This window comes from Mytilus californianus, unplaced genomic scaffold (genome assembly GCF_021869535.1).
Source record: "Mytilus californianus isolate M0D057914Y unplaced genomic scaffold, xbMytCali1.0.p SCAF_1, whole genome shotgun sequence".
NCBI lineage: Eukaryota > Metazoa > Mollusca > Bivalvia > Mytilida > Mytilidae > Mytilus > Mytilus californianus.
The window spans coordinates 16,561,464-16,587,741 of record NW_026262581.1 but is presented as its reverse complement, the minus strand read 5'-3'; the positions used below and the strand labels follow the sequence as shown (position 1 = coordinate 16,587,741).

At 32.8% G+C, this 26,278-nt stretch overlaps 1 protein-coding gene across 3 annotated transcripts in view; it reads left to right on the top strand.

Annotated features, from left to right (window-relative positions):
• The window catches only part of LOC127700056 (serine/threonine-protein kinase 31-like), a 72,267-nt gene extending 56,382 nt beyond the window's left edge, over nucleotides 1-15,885 (top strand). For all 3 annotated transcript variants that reach the window (XM_052203531.1, XM_052203524.1, XM_052203514.1), the window contains 11 exons: nucleotides 991-1,243; nucleotides 2,240-2,337; nucleotides 2,612-2,692; nucleotides 3,192-3,305; nucleotides 4,346-4,471; nucleotides 5,849-5,932; nucleotides 6,619-6,768; nucleotides 8,857-8,985; nucleotides 9,684-9,752; nucleotides 10,457-10,590; nucleotides 13,381-15,885. In XM_052203531.1, the coding sequence (XP_052059491.1) occupies nucleotides 991-1,243; nucleotides 2,240-2,337; nucleotides 2,612-2,692; nucleotides 3,192-3,305; nucleotides 4,346-4,471; nucleotides 5,849-5,932; nucleotides 6,619-6,768; nucleotides 8,857-8,985; nucleotides 9,684-9,752; nucleotides 10,457-10,590; nucleotides 13,381-13,840 (1,698 nt within the window). In that variant the 3' untranslated portion in view covers nucleotides 13,841-15,885. The remainder of the gene's footprint in view (nucleotides 1-990; nucleotides 1,244-2,239; nucleotides 2,338-2,611; nucleotides 2,693-3,191; nucleotides 3,306-4,345; nucleotides 4,472-5,848; nucleotides 5,933-6,618; nucleotides 6,769-8,856; nucleotides 8,986-9,683; nucleotides 9,753-10,456; nucleotides 10,591-13,380) is intronic.
• The last annotated feature ends 10,393 nt before the right edge of the window (nucleotides 15,886-26,278 follow it).

Below are 26,278 nucleotides of genomic sequence, written 5' to 3'. Positions count from 1 at the left end.
GCACATGTGTTACTCATGAAAAAATACTTTTTTCTACGTTAATTTAGATTTAATTTTTAAATCAGAATTGATGACTGTCTTTAATGAAAAGTAAATAAATAATGAATACACTTGTCAGGGAACTTAAATGTTTTAAAGATATTATTCTGAGCTTGTGATCACTGTCAGGTGTGAATTAAAACCACAGGTAAAAAGTGATTAGCGATCATTAGCCAAGGTTTCCCGGAGGCATTGATATAGATATTAGGAGGGCCCTCAGGATTATCAAACTACTGTAGTGGCAGTTTTATTACAGGAAAGGGATTATAAACAAAAACAAGTGATCACAAGTGCAAAATGGCTATTAAGAAATCCGATTTCAAACATTGAGTCAATGAAATGACCGAAATTACTTCTGTAAAAAAATAAAATTTGTCCTAAATCCCAATTACTCGTTTAGGACAAATAGTTTCATCTTAGGACATGACTGGCAAATATGACCGTTTCCGGACCCTTGATCCAACTCAAAGTGTTTGGCCAGTCACAGAGCAGGATATATTCATATCTAATATACATTATCTCACCCTGAATATGCATGCAATATTTCCTGTCTGATGTTAAACAGCCATTTACCAATCAATCAGAATTCAACATATTGTTGATAAAAATAAGGTTACCTTTTAGTTAAAATTACTATTGACACAGCAAAGAAATGTTTGATTCAGACAAATTATACTTAATTGGGTGACATTTAAGATTCAGTGAAATTTTGTATGCATTTAGAACTCTTTAGACTGCATCTGGACATAAAAAACCTAATATATATAGCTATAGCTTTTATACTTCCATAGATACAGTCAAGGTTATAAGGTCTACAAATTTATAGAATGCATGTAAAAAGTGGAGAAAATTTACATTTTCTCACTTTACATTGTGATTCTTCAATCTGTATGGACTCCACTTAACGATGTGATATCTTTGTTTACAAGTGTTTGGTTTTTTTATCTTTAGGAACAGACTGGTGATGCATCTTTAATTGCTGCAGTGATAAAAGCCATTGTAAAGGAACTGTCAAATGAAATGAAAAATATCAAACATTTTAAAAAGTTAATTGGAGAATTCACAGGGTATAAGGAAGGCATTGAGCCATGGTTAACAGTAAACCCAAACACAGAGGAGCTCAGTCAAATAAAGAAAACAATACGAGGACTGAAATCCAAATTGAGGCACAAAGATGCTGATAGGCAGGACCTAGAAGAGGCATGTTTTGTTACAAGTATTAATAAAATGATTATGTTAATGCAGATTCATTACTTTTCGTAGGTACCCATTTTCGTGGATTGAAAAACAAATGTTTTAGTTGATATTTGATTTCGTGGTTTTGCCAAAGTCTGCATAAATCCCTATTTATTAGGCACTTCATTAGAGCATTTTAATTCGTGGATCATCTATATCCACGATAATTGGTATCCCACAAATAGTAATGAATCCACAGTATACCTATTCTCACATAGGAGAATGAATCCACAGTATACCTATTCTCACATAGGAGAATGAATCCACAGTATATCTATTCTCACATAGGAGAATGAATCCACAGTATACCTATCCTCACATAGGAGAATGAATCCACAGTATACCTATTCTCACATAGGAGAATGAATCCACAGTATACCTATCCTCACATAGGAGAATGAATCCACAGTATACCTATCCTCACATAGGAGAATGAATCCACAGTATATTTATTCTCACACATAGGAGGTAACTGCAATGACCTTGTCCATCTGATCGTTAGTCTGTCAGTCCATCCTTGTTATATTTTTCTCATCTTCTGTATGATTTGATATATGGACTTGAACTTTACAGTAATGTAATGGATGTAATTTTAGTATTGACTTGTCAACTAAATCTCTTAATTGAAGCTCTTACTAAGTAATGCTCAAGTCTCAAGATTGAAGACTTAAGAAGACAATGTTAATAAAAAAGATATGCACTTTACCTTAAAATGAGAACAAAATGCATACAAGTCATTATTGATTTGTCTAAAATTAGATGAAAGTCAATTGTTCCAAATGACATTAAAGCCTATCAGTAACGTTATGTTACATTTCATATGTTTTATACAAGAACTATAATGTCATCACTTCTTTTTAAGAGGCATCTTTATTTGGTAATTTCTTGTGTTTGAAAAAATGTTAACTTAAATTTTATAACTGTGAATATAATTTGATGAAAATGTATACTTCTTAACAGGCAGGTGACTCTGGAGAAGAGGAACTGACAGAAGTCAAATCAGAAATCCAGTCTTTAAAATCTGATCTACACAAAGCATTGCTTTCTCAAGAGAAATTTTTGGTTGGTATTTTATAGTTTATTAAAATGTTGAGTTATGAACAAAACACCCTTTTGAATAACACCAAAGTACTAAAAAAAATAATTTGTTAGTATGTTATGAAGAAAATCTATTTTAAAGAAATCAGAACATCTTACATAGTAGAATGTTTGGGATAACAAAGGAAAATAATGTAGTGGCGCAGTGTTCTCTCTGGAATTAAATGACAACCACACCATATTAACTAGCCTTCATCTATAAATTATACATGTAAACTAAATTCCTATTATTTTTCAGCTTGATTTAGCTAAAGCTACAACAAACCATTTTCCTGAACTAATAAGTCAGTTTGAAGATTTAGGAATTAAGTCATTACTGGTATGTTTTTATGTCTTTTTGATATAATTATGTCCCTTGTTTACTTATATTTTGCTTCTGACTGAAGCATTTGTGTCAAGGACATCTGGTCTTTGAAGAGATGCATTCATGGTTAAATATATTTTATAATGGAAGAAATAGTATAATATTGTGAAGATTCTCATTTAATGAAGTGATATATTGAATATTAAATGAACGGGATGCTCATCTTCCTATTTTAATCCAGAAATTCATCAGAGGTCGGCCAGACATTTGGTCAAACAAACTGCAATTGTTCATCTAACAAACTAAAAATCAGTGGGATCAATAATTTTGGTAAAATCTTTTATCAGGAATTTTCACAACCCTATGAAAAAAATGAATTGATAATGCAGCTTATTGTAGAAGATGTATCGTTACAAAATTTAACAAAATGTAAATTTAAGATATCTGAGCTCCAATTAAGACTCTTCAAAATTGAATTTAATGACCATGACTCTGTACCATTCTTTTGATTCAGGTTTATGATGGTTTAGTAACTGCTGGGAGAGAATTAGAATATTATACATTGTCAAACACGTGGAAAGAGGGCATGTATTCTTCACAATTTGCAGGAAATCCAGTCTATTTACAGGTATGACAAAAAGTAGTTTGAAAACAAACTACAATCTAAAGATGATATGTTGTTAATGTCAAACTGAAATGATAAAGCATGCTTATGTCAGTGTTATACAGTCTTTAGATACTAGTAGATTTTGTTTGGATTGAGATTTTTCAGGATTGAAAGGCATGTACATGAAAAAGATAAAGGTATAATGTTAGGCTTATTTGAACCTGCAAATTTAAAGATGAAGAATATTTGTGATACCTGTTTTGATGTTATACATATAAATATTTGAATAAAGGCTTTTCAGAAAATTAAACCATTAGCTATGGCTTGCTGACAATTTTCATACTGTGATAAACATGTAGTTAGAGTGGTATGCCAGGTTTTAGCTATCAATAGGCAAATGCCCTTAAATGGCTAAATTAATAAAGGACAAGCTACCTTTTTTTAGGCAAGTAGATAATGACAAAATACACTTTCTGTGTAAACATCTTTTAGGCAGTGTTGTGCTCAGTATCATTTCCAAGCAAATTTGGGGCAAACCTTCAAAAATTTATGTATTGTAAACCAATTAATTTATGGGATTGATTTACTTAATTTGTACTGGTCTTTTGTTGCCACGAATATGTCAAACTTTCTGTGAAGTTGTCTTAAAAAGGCTTTACGTGGAAATAAATTGGTTTACAATTATTGGTCAATTCTACTTAATTTTATCTCATTTCATGGCTGAATAAATATTGAAATGGAAATATTCATTACAAAAATATTAATGTTTATTGAGTTCTCTTATTTTCAACATTTATTTCTTCAATTGTGGAAAATTTTGAAATATCTTTGTTAGGTTATTAAGTAATAGGTGTTTTTCAGTTTATAAGTGGGTACTGGAAATTGCACTTTTAAATGGTAAGGAGAAATACTGAGCCCAGCACATAACCCTGGCAAACACATTACAGTGTTCAGGACAATACTTTGTCAACAATTGCATTGGATACACATTTGTTCACCATTTCTGTGTCAACATGTTGTGGTAGGACTATACAGTACTTAACATTTATTATACTTTACAGGAGTACATGGTTGGTGATGCAGATCATCTAGACAAGGAATTATTTATAAAGAATGTCAGTCGATATAAGGAAGTAACATGTAACTGTCCCCAGCTACCACAAGTACAGTGTATATTCTTTGTCAAGGTACATATATTTATAACTAACATGTAATTGTCCTCAGCTACCACAAGTACAGTGTATATTCTTTGTCAAGGTACATATATTTATACCTAACATGTTATTGTCCTCAGCTACCACAAGTACAGTGTATATTCTTTGTCAAGGTACATATATTTATACCTAACATGTAATTGTCCTCAGCTACCACAAGTACAGTGTATATTCTTTGTCAAGGTACATATATTTATACCTAACATGTAATTGTCCTCAGCTACCACAAGTACAGTGTATATTCTTCGTCAAGGTACATACATGTATATTTATACCTAACATGTAATTGTCCTCAGCTACCACAAGTACAGTGTATATTCTTTGTCAAGGTACATATATTTATACCTAACATGTAATTGTCCTCAGCTACCACAAGTACAGTGTATATTCTTTGTCAAGGTACATACATGTATATTTATACCTAACATGTAATTGTCCTCAGCTACCACAAGTACAGTGTATATTCTTTGTCAAGGTACATATATTTATACCTAACATGTTATTGTCCTCAGCTACCACAAGTACAGTGTATATTCTTTGTCAAGGTACATATATTTATGCCTAACATGTACATGTAATTGTCCTCAGCTACCACAAGTACAGTGTATATTCTTTGTCAAGGTACATATATTTATACCTAACATGTAATTGTCCTCAGATACCACAAGTACAGAGTATATTCTTTGTCAAGCTACATATATTTTGAATAGTGTTTATCAAGAGCTCAGGTGTCAACATTTTAATTGAAATTTCGTTACATTTTTCTCCAGAACTACAAATCATGACTTTCTGAGATTTTGAATCAAGCTTCATGTGAGCATTCTAAACTGTGTAAAGCATATGCAAACCATCGCTCTTGAACTTCCTGTTTACTCAATACATTTATATTCTTACACATAATGACCTTGCATAAAATTTACGTCACATTTTTCTTGTGGACAACAAACTAAAGCTTCCAGAAATTTGTTATCTGGCTTCATGTAAATATGCTATTCCTGGTAATGTGTTTTCACATTCATCCCTCATCAACTTCCTGTTTACCAAATGCCTATATAATTTAAACATAATGACCATGTATGAAATTTGTGCTACATTTTTCTCCGGAACGAGTACCCTGAAATTAGGTATCAAAATTCATACAAGTATGCAGTATGTACAATGCGTTTTCGCATCTATTGCTTTTCAAACTTTTTCTTTACAGAAGGTCACAGTTTGAGTGGTTTGCCCTTGATTTTGTAAAAAAAAAAAAAGCAAAGAGAACAAATTAGTTTAAGAGATTTGATTTCTTGTTACAGTATTACACTTTTGTGGAAAGAATTTAAAATTAATAAAATGATTTTATTTTTACAGAATGAGAGATTAGGCTATGTACAGGTAGAACACCAAGAGGTTATGTGTCTACAAGAAATAGTCAAAGCTCAACTAGACATACAGGTTTGTTTTGTTGAAAATAATTACAAATTTAATTTTAAAAGTCAAATGAGATCTACATTTTTATGTTAAATGGTATTGTAAACTCCTTTAAATTGTTGACCTGATTGAAACTCAGCTTTTTAAATCATGTAATTTTAGTTGAAACTTGACAATTGTAATTTATAACCAATACTAAACTAAACAATAATGATTCAAAAAATTTCTGACACAATTTTACTTCTTGTATCTCTAAAACGATAATAAAGACAACAACATCCATCAATTACTGCATGCAACATATGAAATCAAACAGGGAAACACAAATTTGTACTTCACTGTTTGATTTCATATGTAATATTGTCCTGAAGACGCCACGCTTGTTCGCGAAACATGTCGACCAGATAAAACTCTTACCATGCGGTAATTGATGGGTGTTGTTGTCTTTATTATCGTTTTATTTTACTTATCTAGTGAAAGACAACTGTGAATACCTTTCGGTATCCACCCACTATTACCCAACTGCACGATTACCACTTCAGGTGTTGGTTCACCTTGTTCAAATTCAAGTTCTTGTATCTCTGAATAACTATTCATAAACCTAAATAACTACTGATGAAAAAATCCACATTTGATGAATATTTAAGATGCATTGTACATTGACAAAATATTCATTTACATAGATAATGAAAGCTGTTTTTATTTAACAGTTACGACAGAAGATCATAGAAAACCTTGGGAAATCCATCCAGTGTCTGCATGAAGGACACATAATCCATGGTGAAATAAATCCTAGTAATATTGGTTATACATCTGATGGTGATATTGTTTTATTATGTCCAGATTTCTCAAAATCTTTGGTAAGTAGAACAGTTTGAGTTCGTATTTTGTCTGTTCCAATTATCAGACATGATTGTATATTTATGTTTGTAGTACTGTAAATTAAGAAAATTCTGCTTTGTATTTATAATTGCAAAAATTGCAGCAGGCTGAAATGTGTAATTTTTTTAGAATGAAGAATGCATAAGAAACTTATCAATAAATTTATTGTCCCCTGCGTAACGCGTTGCGGGGAACATGGAAATACCAGGCATCTGTCCGGTCTTGTTAGCGCTCTCACAGGTACAATTCTTGCCAGATTTTTATAAAACTTATACTATAGGTTAATATCAGCAATATCTCAGACAAGTTCTATACTGGTGGCCGATCGACTTTTTGTAAAAGAGTTATGCCCCTTGGAAATATTAAATTTATGGAAAATGGTCTCGTTAGCGCTTTCACAGATAAAATTCTTGCCAGATTTTTGTCGAGCCTTCGACTTTTGTCGAAAAAGCGAGACATAGCGATCCTACATTCCGTCGGCGTCGTCGTCGTCGGCGGCGTCCACAAATATTCACTCTAAAGTTTTTGAAATTTTAATAACTTTCTTAAACTATCCTGGATTTCTACCAAACTTGGACAGAAGCTTGTTTATAATCATGAGATAATATTCAAAAGTAAATTTTGTAAAAAAAAAATTCCAATTTTTCCGTATTTTACTTATAAATGGACTTAGTTTTTCTGCCAAGAAACATAACATTCACTCTGTGGTTAAAGTTTTTGAAATTTTAATAACTTTCTTAAACTATCCTGGATTTCTACCAAACTTGGACAGAAGCTTGTTTATGATCATAAGATAATATTCAAAAGTAAATTTTGTAAAAAAAAAAATTCCATTTTTTCCGTATTTTACTTATAAATGGACTTAGTTTTTCTGCCAAGAAACATTACATTCACTCAGTGGTTAAAGTTTTTGAAATTTTAATAACTTTCTTAAACTATCCTGGATTTCTACCAAACTTGGAAAGAAGCTTGTTTATGATCAAAAGATAGTATCCAGAAGTAAATTTTGTAAAAAAAAAATTCCATTTTTTCTGTATTTTACTTATAAATGGACTTAGTTTTTCTGCCATGAAACATTACATTCACTCTGTGGTTAAAGTTTTTGAAATTTTAATAACTTTCTTAAACTATCCTGGATTTCTACCAAACTTGGAAAGAACCTTGTTTATGATCAAAAGATAGTATCCAGAAGTAAATTTTGTAAAAAAGTAAAAAATAAATTCCATTTTTTCCGTATTTTACTTGTAAATGGACTTAGTTTTTCTTCCAGTTAACATTACATACAGTCTGCACTTTAAGTTTTTAAAAATTACGAATTTTTATTAATTTTTTTCCTCATTTTTGTTGAGCCTGCGATTAACAGCAAAAGTAGGCGAGACACTGTGTTCCGCGGAACCCATACGAATTTTTATTAAACTTATACTATAGGTTAAAATCAGCAATATCTTGTACAATTTCGATAATGGTGGACGATCAACTTTTTTTTTTAAAGAGTTATGCCCCTTGGAAATATTAAATTTGTGGAAAATGGCCTCGTTAGCGCTCTCACAGATACAATCCTTGCCAGATTTTTATAAAACTTATACTATAGGTTAAAATCAGCAATATCTCGGACAAGTTTGATAATGGTGGACGATCAACTTTTTTTTTAAAGAGTTATTCCCCTTGGAAATATTAAATTTGTGGAAAATGGCCTCATTAGCGCTCTCGCGGGTACAATTCTTGCCAGATTTTTACAAAAATTATACTATAGGTTAATATCAGCAATATTTCTGACAAGTTCGATAATGGTGGACGATCAACTTTTTTTAAAAGAGTTATGCCCCTTTGAAATATAAAATATGTGCAACACAGTGGACTTTGGAACTCTGTTCTTTTATTATTATACCCCTGCTTTCTAAAGTGGATAGCATATAGTTATGGTGAGTCCATCTGTCTGTCTGTTCGTTCATAAGTCTCTGCAACTGCTCCTGAACCCCATAACATAATTCTGTGAAACTTTCTAGATTTTTGTTTGTTTTTAAATGGTTTTACATTGTTAATATAATCTTTTTTTATATCTTCAGGAGGACAGGTTAAAGAAAGCCTTTTTAGCAGAAAATGGTCTGTGTTTTAGATGTCCTGAAGTTGCTTGTGGAAGGAGTGCAGGAACCAAATCAACTGACATGTATTGTCTAGGATTAGTTATATTATGGGTATGTCTAACTTGACATTATTTTCCAATGTTCTTGGTATGAGTTTACCATGTAAACAGAAAGCGAGACTTAAGATTAGTGTTCCTGTCGTGGCGGCTTAAACTAATTACTTAAAAGCTTAATAGCTTAATAGCTAATAGCGTAAGTGTTACCCTTGTCTGTCCGTCCCATCCATCCCAAAAATTAGTTTCTGTTATTTAACTTTAGTTTGCCTCAACCAAATGTTATAAAACTTATACACAGTGCTTATTACTACAAAACACAGATCAAGTTCGAAATTTGGTGGCGTCACTTTTACCGTTCATGAGTTATGCCCCTTTATAAATGGAAAAGTTGCTAAATCTGTCGTTTCCTTCCTCTAACTTTAGTTTGCCTCAATCAAATGTTTATCTAACTTATACACAATGCTTACAATCACAAAACGGTCTTAAATATGTGAATCCTGCATCTGTATGTGGAAGTTGACTCGTGCATATTTACAAGTGGGGGCATCTGTGGCCCATAGACACATTCTCCATTTATTTTTTTTATGTAAATTGTAGTGGTACATTTTGTGTTTGAACTTTCACCTTTTTACCTGTTAATTCTTACACAAAAAAGTTTGTACCAAATATTAGATACATAAATATGTTAAATAAAAAAGATTTCTATAGTAATTCATATATATTGATAATATTTTAGAAATTGCTTTATTTCAGCTTTATTTCCCATCAATCAATATTCCATTTAAGGCAGATGGATACCCCAGACTGAATGATCTACAAATGGTTTGTATTTATTTACAGATAAACATTCAAATGATTGGGATTTTGTATTCATGGAAATGTTTAATCAGTTTACAAATAGAACATTAATGCATTTTAGTGGACTAAGTCAACTATTGAAATATGTAGAAAAACTTATCTACTCAGAACTTAACAAAATTTAGCAGTGAGTTCATTATGATGTATTGAATTTGTAAAATCATGAAATCAAATAAGCATACATTAACAATTTTTTCTCAATAAAAATTGGCACCAGAGCAGAGGGGATAACTTGTCTGTCTGTGCAAGTCATGTCAAACTCAGAACTTTTAAATGCCTTGATTATTAAAATGATAATTGTTATTATTGTTGCCAACCACCAGAGGGTGGGTGTATGATAAATAAGGTTAGAATGATAGCAAGTTCAACTTTGAATACCCATATTCAAATATGGGATGTCATGTCCGACCCAGAACTTGCCTCAAAGGAATGTCTGTCTGCTAAGTCAAGGTTATTACTTTGTATATAAAGATGAATACAAGGGTTGAGGGTATCATTTTGTGACCTTTGCGAACAGTACCTCTAGTTGAATTATCTATTGCTTTAGCATTATCAGTGTTTGAGTGAAGCAAAAAGCCTCAATGCAAACTTGATTGATCCAAAATTATTTCTATCAAATTTATAGTTTTTCTTGTGTTAACATTATATAAGGATTGTTTACTTTTTAGGATCCCCAGATATCTTCCTTGTTGTATAATCTATTGTGTAATCCTGATTCAAGATACAGAGCTAACCAAATGCTGGACTGTGAATACATCAAAGCTAAGATGGCCATTCCAGCTTCAAATAAGTCTGATACAAGGTACATTAATGCTGAACTGTCAAGGAATCTGTTTGGCTTCTGTTTTTATTTCACAGGCTGTTATTGTTCTGATTATTACAAAATTTGCAGCACTTAAGAGACCTGCTGGTATAAATATTTCTAATCATTGGTCATGGTTTATTATGGATCAATTTCTTCAGACATTAAATTTATTCTCAATAAATAATGCAAATATATAACAGCGTTACAACATTTTAACCATACCAATAAGAATTATAGCAGAATTTGTCTGATTCTATAGAAATGGACTAACTTAAACAACACCTGAAATATCAAAAACAACCACAACAAAAATTAAAAAAAATTATTTAGACAAAATTCATAGAAAGTACGGTTTGCAAAAGAGCAATTAATAATTTTGCAAGGAACAAATTAATTGCTGAAATTAATAATCTTAAACGTATCAGGCTGAAATTTGATTTCCATTGAAATAATAATTTATGCCCTACCTACTAGAGAAGCTATGGTATTAAGTTTTCTGGTCTGTTTATATGTTCCTTATCAGGTTAAAGTTTTAGTTTGATGTAGTTTACCATGAAGATGTGGTTACAAAAACTTGAAACTTAGTGTACTTTAGTTTATTTTAAAGTAAACTTTAAACAGAAAAAACCAAATTAGACCCAGATGTTCACTGAATATAAAAATATGATAGTGCAAATAGGGCAAAATATGATAGTGCAAATAGGGCAAAATATCCTATGGACACATACACTGCCAGTTATAATACACCATAATTAATGCCATCAGGAATCACCTGCCAATTTACATAATTTTTCACTAGATTTTACAGATTGAATTCCTTAATACTCTACCATAGGAGAATTAATGCTTCCAGTACGATAAAAATGATTTAGTGGGCATTTCTGTTATTTATAATTCATCCTTTCCACAACAAAACATTAAGTATTAAATCATTAAACCACAACACCTCGGCTAGTACATAAAACAAAAATACCATATCATAATATAAACAACACATAGCTGAGAGGGTGATAGAGCAGATTGTTACCCCGAGAAAACATTGTCAGCTGAGGCGAAGCCAAGGTTGACAATGTCTTTTCGAGGGGTAACAATCTGCTCTATCACCCTCTCTGACAGATATGTGTTATTTAATTTATTATACTGAATGTTCTGTTATTACTGTCGATTAAATTTCAAATTCAAAGTAATAAACTATGTCGTCTTGTACATAACAATCATCCGTATTTATTAAAGCGCACACTTGAGCAAGTGTCTCCGTGAAGGGTAATAGAGTATTTTGTATAAATTGTCTCCCTCGTATTAACCAATCAAAATCGGGCATTTTGACATGAAGTATAATAATATGGGATTAGCCACCAGTTGTGCAGCTAACTTTATTATACCCCACGCAACGAGTTGTGGAGGGTATAATGTTTTTGACCCGTCCGTCCGTCTGTCCGTCCGTCAGTCTGTCAGTCCGTCAGTCCTGTTTCTTGTCATCGCAACTCCTCTCAAACCACACAACAGAATTTCACGAAACCTTTTTAGATAATAAGGACATGCTATCTAGTTGTGCATATCGTCAGGAAATTGTGATTCAATTTTTTTTCTAGGAGTTACGCCCCTTTGAACTTATTTGCTTCAATGTACTACTGCAACAGTCTGTCATCGCAACACCTCTGATACCACACAACAGAATTTCATGAAACCTTTTTAGATAATAAGGACATACTATGTAGATGTGCATATCGACAGGAAATTACGGTTCAATTTTTTTTCTAGGAGTTACGCCCCTTTGAACTTATTTGCTTCAATGTACTACTGCAACAGTCTGTCATCGCAACACCTCTGATACCACACAACAGAATTTCATGAAACCTTTTTAGATAATAAGGACATACTATGTAGATGTGCATATCGACAGGAAATTACGGTTCAATTTTTTTTCTAGGAGTTACGCCCCTTTGAACTTATTTGCTTCAATGTACTACTGCAACAGTTTGTCATCGCAACTCCTCTGATACCACACAACAGAATTTCATGAAACCTTTTTAGATAATAAGGACATACTATGTAGATGTTCATATCGACAGAAAATTATGATTCAATTTTTTTTCTAGGAGTAACGCCCCTTTGAACTTATGTACTTCTGCAACAGTTTGTCATCGCAACTCCTCTGAAACCACACAACATAATTTCATGAAACTTTGTCGATAATAAGGACATACTATGTAGATGTGCATATTGACAGGAAATTATGATTCAATTTTTTTCTTATACAATTTTTTTTGCTTACACATATTTTATTTCTCCAATGAAAATGTGGGGACGTGGGGTATGTGAGCGTGCTCACTAAGGTTCTTTAATTAGATGATATTTATTAAACAAGAAAGAAAAAGTCTGTCAAATTTGACATCTGCACTGGCCACTGATATGTTGAAATATCTACAAATTCCAAACAGAAATAGTTTGTATACAAATAAATGAAAACAAAATAAATAAATATAGCTGCACTGAAAACTCAGCTTCGAATGATTATAAGCTAGTTTGATGAACAAAGAAATCTATTCCCTACTTTTGAAATTCCTACAACATCAGTTGCAATTTTAAGTCCAAAATTTAACAGAAGTTAAAGGTCCAATTCAAACCAATGGTAAGTGAGTATTAAAGTTATTCAGTATTGTTGCTTATCAGTATTTTATTGTTCAGAATGTTTAGTATGTGGCAGTAAAAATATGCTGTTATTAAAAATGTTTTTTTTAAAGGATTTTATAATTATAAAACTCATCTTGTTTTTATATATTTCAGTACTGATGATACGTTTTCAACATCCACTTCTATATGTAGTGTTATAGAGAACTTTAATGTCAATGCTTTACCTCCTTGTGAGGATGTTCAGCCTAACCAGGAGACATTCAGTGAAGAATCTTTTCCACCAGCTCATGGCACAGTAACGATGAGCAGTGTGCCAGCAGGAGAGGATTCTTTCCCAGAAGTTTCCCAATTTAATCCAATGGATTTCGATTCAAATCAGAATAATAGTGCTTCTGATGGAATATATGTGAACAATGCTGAAATGTTGGCCAATTGTATTTTACAGTTGCCTCCCTTGTCAGAAATGCCAAGATTACCAGAGTCTGATGCAGACTTATCTGAGAGTTACCAGACTCCGGAGGGGTTGGTGGAGGAAGCAGAAGAGAAGACAGGAGGAAACATCAGTCCAATACCAGATGAAGTGGATGAACTGGAAAATTCTGAAACTTGTTAGTTATTTTGATGTAGGTTTCTGTCATGTCTTTATAGAAAAAAATATGAGATTAAATTTGGACTGAAGGTCAGGTTGATGGAAAGATTTTGTAAAAGCAATTACATTTGAAGGTGTCTCACAGATTATAGAAACTTCCATATTATCAAATCATCAGAAACTATATGGTTGTGAAAGATGACATTTAATGTTGTAGGGAAAGATTAGTAAGTGTATTGTTGTCCAAATGATAGTGCTACTTATGTTAGCATTCTGCAAGATACTGTATTGCTTTGCATTAAGTCTGAACTTTTTGGGATAAAAATTATGAGTCCTTTAGAAAAATTATTGTAGATACAGTATGCTTTTTAAGAAGAGAACTACTGTAATTCTATTGTTGATCATGATTAAAAATCAGCCATCAGTTCTAGTGGATATATAGTATGACCAATTTAAGGTCAAGTTACAGTAAATGAGCCATATCACAAGATTTCAAGAGATTTTGCACACTTTTAAATTTGAGCTAGAAATAAAAAAAATAATGCATTTATCTCTTTTATGTTCTGAATAAGAATTAAATGATTTCTTTTAAAATAGATATTCTTAAATAGAATGCATGTAAAATTGCTGAAAAACATTCTTAAGATTGTCATACTTAATCAGATCTTCAAAACCAATCCAAAGATTTTCCTAAACATTGATTTCTTGTAACTACATAAATTTCTGTTTGATTGATATAAAATAATCATAGGGTCACCTACCTCATTATCAGTGTATGAACCATTCACTTATACTGTTGGTGGTGACAAACGATGTTTTATTGGCTTTACTGTGCAACAGCATAGTGCTTAGTTTGATGTTTTGCTGTAATTTTTCATTAAGAACTCCACTCCAACTGATTTATACCCTAAATGAAGTTGTCGACCCTATGACTATTTTCCATCAGTGAAACCGAAGTTTATTAGGCAACAACATCTATGGATTGGGTGTTGAGAAAGAGTGTTCAAATACAATTTTGAGTAAGTTTATAATAGATTTCACATACAATTTATACAATGTTTGCCTATTTTAAGGATTTCCATTCAATAACGTTTAAATGCGTTCTTGTTTCTATTTTCATTTCAAGTTCATTGTAAAGTTGTATGCAAAACTTTACAAAAATCTGTGATATAGCCCATTTACTGTTTCATTATCTTAAATGGTAATTGAGTGTTTTTGTAAAGTTCATGATTTCTTTGTTTTAGACAATATGTAAGTTTTTCTTTTTTTGGTATTTTTCTACAAGACTTATGAATACTTTCACTTCTGATTGTTAATTTTGATAAAGTTCCTTTAAAAGAGCCGAGATATGTTTCAGATGAAAATGTTCAGACAACATATTCATTAATGATTAATTGATTTTCAAGCATATTGGTGCTGCAAATTATTTTAAATTGAATTATAGACACAGTATACTTCAATATTCAATACATATTTTGCACAGAACATTGTTTTGAGTTTTGGATTGCAAATATTCTAATCAATGTATTTATACATTAAATTTGTTTTGAATTTGTAATAAAATTCATTAAAAATAAAACATTAAGCTAGAAGAAATTTAAATTTACAAAGTGGTAATATTTAATAATCACTTTCTAAAAAATATCAGGCTGTTATTTTAGAGAACAGTATGTTAATTTTGTATAAACCATATTTTTTTTTGGTTTCTAGCTAATTTCTTTCAGATTTTAATTTCTAAATAATTCAAAGGTCAAAGTTTAGTGTAAATTGTACATCCTTATACATTAGCTGAACTAAATGCCCATTTTAAATAACACAATTTGAATGAATTAATACCAACTTCTTGTTCTGGGTGGACAAATTTGTACTGAAATTATTAGAAAAAATGCATGATATATAATCACATGCTTTATAATGACTACTGGATTAATTTTATTGTACTTTTATTGTTCAAGTAATTGTTATGTTTATTTTCACTAATTATCAATCATTTTCATTTAATTGTCATACTAGTCAAAGTTACTTGAAAAAAATGTTTTATATAAAATAAAAATTTTTGTTCTTGATAATTGTGTTCTGTATTTTGATATTTGTTATATACAGTGTTCCAGCTAGGTCGTTTTCACAGGGCGGTCCACCCGCCCTTTCCCGAGTACCGCCCTGTGCCCTTTTTCTGACGCCCTGTGCCCTTTTTTAAGACGCCCTGCCCTTTTTCGTAAGTACATGCCTTTATTGCCGTAATATTTTGATGAAAATACATTTATTCTACCTGTCTTCATATTTATGACAAGTTTATGACCCTCAGCTAATTAACATTTACAGCAGGTGTAATATAAGTTGTGATTACAGATAATCCGCTTATCGACATCGGATGGGTCATTAATCCGTTAATTAAACTTCATAATTGACCATTGTAATAATTTTTCTCATTAAATTCGGTCAGTCAGCATTTCAATTTCAATATTTCTTAAAAGATGACAATTTGCGTTTGATGTATCCGTAGATCGTCTGTTGTTTATATATATATCAAGGATTATTTTTTTTAAATTGATCTTTTAAACTAGTTTTAATCCAGAAGAAAGTAAAAACAATGCTTGACTGTACCTTTCATTGAATATCTATATCCAAATTAAATTAATTAAAGCTGTAATCCATGATCACAAATTGACTGCTTTGTTTACATTTGTTGAAAGCCATGTGCTTTTTTGGCGGGAAAATTTGGAAAACCCCTTTAACAAGAAACAGATACATTTCTTGTTATTTAAGATTATCATTTTGATTAACTGCTAAGATTATTTCATTAAAAATGAATACTTTCTGGGGGTGAAACTGATAATACTTTAATAGTCTACATCTAGGGGTGTGTAAAATGGAAAAGGGGGGGGGGGATATTTTATATATTTTTATACGACCGCAATGTATATTGGTATGACGTTGGCGTCGTCGTCCGAAGACACATTGGTTTTCGCACTCTAACTTTAGTTTAAGTGAATGGATCTCTATGAAATTTTACCATAAGGTTCAATACCACAAAAGGAAGGTTGGGATCGATTTTGGGGGTTATGGTACCAACAGTTAAGGAATTAGGGGCCAAAAATAAGCATTTTTGTAACTTCCAGACATAACTTGTGTGTTAGTGTATGGATCTCTCTGACATTGAACCACAAGGTTCCATATCACAAAGAGAATGCTGGGATTGATTTTGGGGGTAATTGCCTCAAAATATTAGGAAAAAGGGGCAAAAAACAAGCATTTTTCTAGTTTCATGACAATAACTTGTGTGAAAATGTATGGATCTTTCTGAAATTGTACTACAAGGTTCCATATCACAAAGGGAAAGCTGGAATTGAGTTTGGGGGTAATTGCCAGAAATGTTTAGGAATAAGGGGCCAAAAAACACATTTTTCTAGTTTCCAGACAATAACTTGTGTTCAAGTGTATGGATCTCTCTGAAATTGTACCACAAGGTTCCATATCACACAGGGAATGCTGGGATTGATTTTGGGGGTAATTGCCTCAAATTTTAGGAATTAGGGGCCAAAAAAGGGGCAAAAAACAAGCATTTTTGTCGAGCCTGCGACTTTTTTCGCAGAAAGCTCGACATAGGGATAGTGATCCGGCGGCGGCGGCGTTAGCTAACTTCTTAAAAGCTTTATATTTTAGAAGGTGGAAGGTCTGGATGCTTCATACTTTGTATATGGATGCCTCATGTTACGAAGTTTCCGTCAGTCACATGTCCAATGTCCTTGACCTCATTTTCATGGTTCAGTGACTACTTGAAAAAAAAGTTAAGATTTTTTGTAATGTTAGATTCTCTCTTATTATAAGTAATAGGATAACTATATTTGGTATGTGCGTACCTTGCAAGGTCCTCATGCCCGTCAGACAGTTTTCACTTGACCTCGACCTCATTTCATGAATCAATGAACAAGGTTAAGTTTTGGTGGTCAAGTCCATATCTCAGATACTATAAGCAATAGGTCTAGTATATTCGGTGTATGGAAGGACTGTAAGGTGTACTGCAGGTGTCATCTGACCTTGACCTCATTTTCATGGTTCAGTGGTTATAGTTAAGTTTTTGTGTGTTGGTCTGTTTTTCTTATACTGTATGCCATAGGTCTACTATATTTGGTGTATGGAATGATTGTCAGGTGTACATGTCTAGCGGGCAGGTGTCATCTGACCTTGACCTCATTTTCATGGTTCAGTGGTCAAAGTTAAGTTTTTGAGTTTTGGTCTTTTTTTCTAATACTATGTGCAATAGTTCAACTATATTTGGTATGTGCGTACCTTGCAAGGTCCTCATGCCCGTCAGACAGTTTTCACTTGACCTCGACCTCATTTCATGGATCAATGAACAAGGTTAAGTTTTGGTGGTCAAGTCCATATCTCAGATACTATAAGCAATAGGTCTAGTATATTCGGTGTATGGAAGGACTGTAAGGTGTACATGTCCAACTGGCAGGTGTCATCTGACCTTGACCTCATTTTCATGGTTCAGTGGTTATAGTTAAGTTTTTGTGTTTTGGTCTGTTTTTCTTATACTGTATGCAATAGTTCAACTATATTTGGTGTATGGAAATATTTTATGATCTATTTGGCAGTCACACAGGTTTTATTTGACCTTGACCTCATTTTCAAGGTTCATTGCTCAGTGTTAAGTTTTTGTGTTTTGGTCTGTTTTTCTTAAACTATAAGCAATAGGTCAACTCTATTTGTTGTATGGAAGAATTGTTAGCTGTACATGCCTGCCTAGCATGGTTCATCTGACCTTGACCTCATTTTCATGGTTCATTGGTCAATGTTTAGTTTACTTGGTTAATGTTAAGTTTATGTGACAGTTGTAATAAAGCTTTATATTTAGGACTATCAACATAATATCAATGATTAGTAAAGAAGGCGAGACATTTCAGCGTGTGCACTCTTGTTCTAGTTTCATGACAATTACTTGTGTGTAAGTGTTTGGATATTTCTGAAATTGTACTACAAGGTTCCATATCACAAAGGGAAAGCTGGAATTGAGTTTGGGGGTAATTGCCCGAAACGTTTAGGAATTGGGGGCCAAAAAGGGGCCAAAAAACACATTTTTCTAGTTTCCAGACAATAACTTGTGTTCAAGTGTATGGATCTCTCTGAAATTGTACTGCAAGGTACCATACCACAAAGGGATGGCTGGGATTGAGTTTGGGGGTGATGAATCATAAGGGGGTTCAAAAAATTTGGGGGGGGGGATTTTTTTTTTTTTCCTTTTTTTTTTTCTTTTAAAATTTTCCATTTTAAGTTGGTTATTTCTGATTTATATTTAAATGCAAATAATAATGATATGGTAGGAGATACAAACCAAACAGGATGTGTAAATTTTTATATAATAAGTATTGTGCAATAGCAAGAAATTTTCAATTGCACAGTATTGCACAATAGCAAGAAATCTTCAATTGCACAGTATTGCGCAATAGCAAGAAATCTTCAATTGCACAGTATTGCGCAATAGCAAGAAATATCCAATAGCACAATATTGCGCAATAGCAAGAAATTGTCAATTGTGCAGTATTGCGCAATAGCAAGAAATATTCAATTGCACAGTATTGTGCAAAAGAAGATACTTCGTATAAATTGCTTATTTCTTGACCAATTTCAATGGGGTTTTATTCTTGAATTCTTGGGGTTCTTTGATATGCCAAATCTAACCGTGTATTTAGATTCTTATTTTTTGGTTCTGTTTTCAAATTGGTCTACATTAAGGTCCAAAGGGTCCAAAATTAAACTAAGTTTGATTTTAACAAAAATTGAATTTTTAGGGTTCTTTGATATGCTGAATCTAAACATGTATTTAGATTTTTGGAAAATGACGTACCAGCGGCATGTTTCCGATACCATTGACCAGAACTTACGGAAGTCGATTATTGCCTCCGCCTACCGCACTCGGTTTCATATTTACTATTTTACATCAATCTCCCATACAGACAGAGTTGTCGTCCTTTCCTCCAGATTGAGGAGGAAAGGACGACAACTCTGTCTGTATGGGAGATTGATTTTACATACTAACTGGAATCTGCTTGTATTACGCTACACTCTAACAAAGTGTTGTAGTCGGACGGGAACCAGTTTACATACTTTATTTTATTTACCAAAAAGATATCTTGACCTGTCCATATGTTTTTTGTTATTAAATGGTATTTGGAGATATCCCTTTGTTATATTTTACATATTTATTCGAGCTTACACTTTTATGCACATGTCTTACAATCGTAAACAATCGGTATGTATACATGATAAATAGATCCGTTTTGTTATGGTGTTGGACTTTTTACCCTCCAATGATCAGCAATCGCTAGACAAAATTGTTCTCCTAAATAATGTCAGCCTTTCATGCCATTTCAACTTTACAATCATTAAAAAAGTGAAAATCGGAATCATTTTGATATCCATTGGATAGAAACTGGTCTTTATCCAGATTTACGAAGATTTTAAAAATCGGAAATTAGTAATACGGTTATACCCACGCGGTGCGTATGAATCTTTGTTTACAAAACAGGATTTCGGAACGTCTCTAGTTCTTAGATCGTAAGTCACGATAAACTCAAACTGAAAGTAAACAGTTGTTTGTAAGACGCAGGTTTACTCACCATAAACAAGCTGTAACGTTCAGTATGGCATATATTTTAGGTTTAAGACGGTCCCATTCATTTAAAAAGCATTTTGAAAGTAGACGATGGGATTATTTCAGGTTTGGGGAACGAGTAAATTATCACAAAGTTCATTTCTTGACGACCTCATAATTTCATCATGTCGATGCCGATGGTACAAATCGATTTTTACTGTTTATTGTCGCTTCTCATGTTTTGTATTTAAACGGTCGTTTATTTTTAAACCCGAACCAGGCATATGCATTCTGTAATTGTGCAAATCTTCGTTCTTTGGTCAATTGGCTTATGAATAGTTGTATCAATTTCAACTCTTATATTATTTTTTTTTTAAATATATTTGCATTACACATGTAATGGCAGTACCTTTCCAATTACTATTTGTGTTTTGTGTCTAAATTAAAGTTGTAACACTTTATAGTGACTGGAAAGGGTAGAAAAATTCATCAGATGAGAAAAGGCTGAAGATACTTCAAACGGCACCGAATCATTAGATATTGCATCTTATAAAAAGAAACTGAGATTTGGATAGGTCCACTTCAAGGTAAAAATGTTTATCTCTTGTGAAATTAAATAAAAAAAAATATTGTAACACTGTAGTTAATTAATTAAGATACTATTACGTGTATTTCTGTATTGGCCTTATTATTGGTTCTCGGCCAGCAGTAAAACGGCACCGAATCATTAGATATTGCATCTTATAAAAGGAAACTGAGATTTGGATAGTTCCACTTCAAGGTAAAAATGTTTATCTCTTGTGAAATGAAATAAAAAAAATATTGTAACACTGTAGTTAATTAATAAAGATACTAATTACGTGTATTTCTGTATTGGCCTTATTATTGGTCCTCGGCCAGCAGTATTGGCCTTCCGCTTCGCCTCAGACCAATACACCCAAGACATGGACCAATAACAAGGCCAATACAGAAATACTTACGCAATGATATTATAGAATGACAATATGGTTCAATAGCGGGAATCAGCCCCTCAACTACTTTTTACATAAATATTAACTTCTGGCTTCAACGCTTTGTTCGTCTTGTCTGGAGATCTTGCTGTAGTTCCAGTTCAGCAAGCATTTTAGAGACGTATCCCGTCCATCCTCTTTTGACTTGTAATCTCTGGTGGTAGATTTTGCCGCTTGACATTGTATCCTTTCAAGCTTGTTTTTTTTTGTTACCGTGTAGGGGTCCCATACTATGGCTCCATGTTAAATTATAAGATCCATTCCTAAAGATCTAGATCATTGTTCTAATCTGACACAAATTTCAATAACTGGAATGCTACCCAAGTTGAATATATGGTGACCCACGAGAACAGCATTATCACTATTGAAATTGTGTTTAATACCATGATTGTTCAATGTCATTAACTTAAATGGAGACAGACATTTGACCTGAAAGACATGGAAGGTGGTGTGGGAGTGCAAAATCAAAAACTAACTGACTATGATATTTGGTTAAAGAATGAATATCAATTACATGGGTCAACATGGTCAAGGCAGAATTGTTATAAAATAACAATATGGCAGAGAAGTGGTTTCAAGTTTTATATAAAGCGACCTGACTGACATGAAATAAAAAATCGAAGGAGTATCCCTATTTGTCTAATCTTCAAGGTGAAATAAAACTAGTAAAACAATATTATACTATTGTCTAAATATACAGAAATATAATTTGCTTCAAGTAACAGAAATAACTAGGTCACTAGTAACTTATTTAATGAGTATGTGGGGTATAAGAGCTTGCTAACAACAGGCTCTTCATAATCATTTAGTTTGAAAGGGATACTAGTAGTCTATATTCTTATTTAGAAAAATGTAATTGCAAGAAAAAAATCACATTACTTAGAATACTTTAGATCATTCAGGTAGTCTTTATTTATACCGTATGTACAAAAGAACAGCCAGTAGTCATTGGATATTGTAGATCATTCAAATAGTCTTGACCTTTTTATTAGTACAAAAGAACAGCCAGTAGGCATTGGATATTGTAGATCATTCAAATAGTCTTGACCTTTTTATTAGTACAAAAGAACAGCCAGTAGTCATTGGATATTGTAGACCATTCCGGTAGTCTTGGCCTATTTATTTATACAAAAAAACAGCCAGTAGTAATTGGATACTTTAGATCATTCAGGTAGTCTTGACCTATTCATTTGTACTGAAAAAAACAGACACATATACGAATATCAATTATATGCTTACGAGACATGTTGCAATGTTAAACTTATTATACGGTATGTGAAAATCAAGACTTGCATAAAAAATATCACAATATTAGAGACAGTGGCGTCATTTTTCCTCAGAGCTTTCAGCTCTTTGATTGATTATGGGCCCAGTTTTCAAGTTGGTCCAAATCAGGGTTCAAAATTAAACTTTGTTTGATTTCAACAAAAATTGAATATATGGGGTTCTTTGATATGCTGAATCTAACCATGTATTTAGATTTTTGATTTTTGGGCCCCGTTATCAACTTTGTCCACATTGAGGTCAAAAGGGTCCAAAATTAAACTTTGTTTGATTTCATCAAAAATTGAATTCTTGGGGTTCTAACCATGTATTTAGATTTTGGATATTGGACCATAATAGGTGAATGTCCAATTTAAAATTTTTAAGTTCTTAGACCACATTCATTCTGTGTCAGAAACCTATGCTGTGTCAAATATTTAATCACAATCCAAATTCAGAGCTGTATCAAGCTTGAATGTTGTGTCCATACTTGCCCCAAACTGTTCAGGGTTCGACCTCTGCGGTCGTATCAAGCTGCGCCCTGCGGAGCATTTTATTTATATATAATATTACAAATATAAGTTTAACAGTCTGAAAAGACATGGTTAAATGGATTTTAATTCTGAAAAACTCAATATGGTTTATTATAATTCATTTATTATTTCTATCATAATCAGAAACACTGGGCTACATGTATTAGGCATTTCAAACATATATAATGGCCTTTATAAGAACATTCAAGACTATTAATAAGTATGTACCTGTAGTAAAAATACCCTGGTAGGGCCTTAAAATTTCTACTGGGCCCTTGGAAAAAAGTTTTGGGATCCAGGTTAGCCCCTGGAGAAAATGTAAGGTATTGTTCCTGACTGTATTGCAGATCTAGTGTAGTATTTTAACCGACATGCACAATTCATTTCACTAATGAAATAAAAATAATTCTTCAAAACGCCGCTGTGCTCTGCATTGCAACTTAACCTTAGACCTACCATGCATCAAAAATGTTCTAGGGAAGACTGAGCTAGTAATATACTTCCTTGCATGGTTCCTTTAATACTGTTACCCAAAATAAGGTTGATTTTCATCTAGCGTAAAAGTGACTAAACCCCCTAAAAACTCCTAGCTGAAACCCCTGCAGTTAACATAAGACAATGTTTGACATGCCCTTTTTGAAATATCAATCATCGTGCTAAAGTGCCCTTTTCATGATTGGCTCCCTGCCCTTTTGAAATCCTAGCTGGAACACTGATATATACCATAATGAATATCAAACCCCTCTCTAGGAGTAAGGGCTGTATTAAATTCACCTTATATGTCCCTCTGTTTGTCCAACAAATATTTCTGTCACACTTTTCTCATGTACTACTGAATAGAATGACTTCAAATTTGGTCAACAGCTAACTGCGGAACCGTAGCTCTTTGCAAATTGTGAAGAAATATCTTAAGGACCTAAGAGCTACAGTTACGCAGCTAGTCAACAGCTTGACATTGATGAGTTGTAACTTGTGAGCATTTTTCGATTGTTGATTCCTACTTTCTGTGTGCTGATACTCGGTTCGTCACACATTTCTCGTGCACTATTGAATAAATTGACTTCATTTTTGGTCAGTAGCTTGACAGTGATGAGTTTGACATGTTAACACTAGCACTTTTCAGACACCTATTTCCTGTTTACTGATACTTTACTATAAAAATATGTTCAAATATAAACAAATATTTTTGTAACACTTATCTGAGAAACTTAAGAACAGAATGACCTCATATTATCAGCAGCTTAGTAGTGATCAGTTGTAATGTGAGCACTCCTGGGAACTGTTGCACCTACATGTAATTTATGTTTGCATATACTTGAGTATGCTTAGCATGACAACGTGTACATCATTGTTCTTATTTATTGTTGTGGATGTGATGCTAAAAATTTTAGAAATAAGATGGTATTATTATGGGATGAACACTGCAGCAACATAAATTATTGTTACTAGTCTTTTTTGTCTACCGCGCAACACATTGTGGCAGATATTGAAGTTCAGGATGTGCATCCATGTGTCTGTCGGTCCGGTCAAGCAATCACTCTTGCATGTACAACTCTTGCCAGATAGTTATGAAATTTATATCAAAGGTTTATATCAGCAATTTTTCAGATATGTTCAAAAATCAGTGCAGATCAACTTTTTTTTAACAGAATTAGGCTCCTTGGAAATGTTAATTTTCCGGAGAATTGCATCTTAGGTGCTCTCAAGCCTACCGGTACATTTCTCTAAGACATATATAAAAAATTTTAAAGATCTTTTTTAGTTGTTACCCTTGGACAGATGAAATATATGCAACACAGGGACATTGGAACTCTGTTCTTTTATATTTCAGAAGGAAGAAAAGCTGGATAGTCTATTTTGTATACAGATGTCTTAAAATGTAGTTTACTATGACATAAGTTCTTTGTCCTTGACCTTATTTTTATGGTTCAATGGCTATATTTTATATCACATATCTTTCAATTTCTATGACTTAAAAGACAAACTGCGTTGGTGCATTGAATTGTTGTAAGGTAACATCTTATTTTGAAGTCGAACTGACATCAACCTGATTTTCAAGGTCCATTGATGAGAGAGGGATAAATGTTCCAGTTGACCTCCCTCTGTCTCATATTCTGTGACCTGTGCGTGTTTGTTGTCCGCATGAAAAAAAATTTGAAAGTAAAATGCAACAGGGGGTTCAAAATTTTGTGATTTATAGGTGTTCTTTATATTAATGGCTATAAAACATACCTAAACAAACATTGAAAGGTGTACATGTCCAGCCAACAGGTCAACGAGGCCTTGACCACGAATGCAGGGTTTGATGATCATTATTTTTTTTGTGACAAGGTTAATGTCTATGATTCTTCGAGTATAGGAATACTGCCCTAAACAACCCTGGTTACAATATCATTCATGATGTTCTAAAACAATATACCTCGACCAGAATCACTCAGACAATTTACAGATACCCTAGTTATCAAAATCTACAGAAATATACTGCTAAATAAGAGAAATGTACAAAACAGAAATATCCAAGTGGCTTAAATGTAAAAAAGGTGACAAATCTTTTGATCAATGTTGACTGAAAAAGATTGATTGATTGTTGGTGTTTTAACGCCACATTTGGGCTATTTCATGGCGGCCGGTTTTTATTGGTGGAGGAAGCCGGAGAAAACCATGACCTTCGATAGGAACACTGACAATCTTAGTCAATTAAGATTGGAGTCGAGTGCACCGGCACGAGCGGGGTTCGAACTAACAACCTCAGTGTTGACTGGCTAGTGATTACAATAATACCACTTGGCCACCGAGGCCCACAACTGAAAAAGAAGATAATAGAATATTCCATTATTGTTCCAGACGAATAGTTTTAAACAAAGACTTTAAAAGCTAGACACATGACAGTGCAAAGCTTACCAAACGGTATGCTGGTATGCTAACTTGTACTTACAGTCCAAAGGAAGACATGTCCAATCCTATTATAAAATTTGACCAATGGTACATGTATTTTCTCCTGGTCTTAAATACCATTTGTTTAGTCTAGAAGAAACCAATAAATGTATCAATTTCA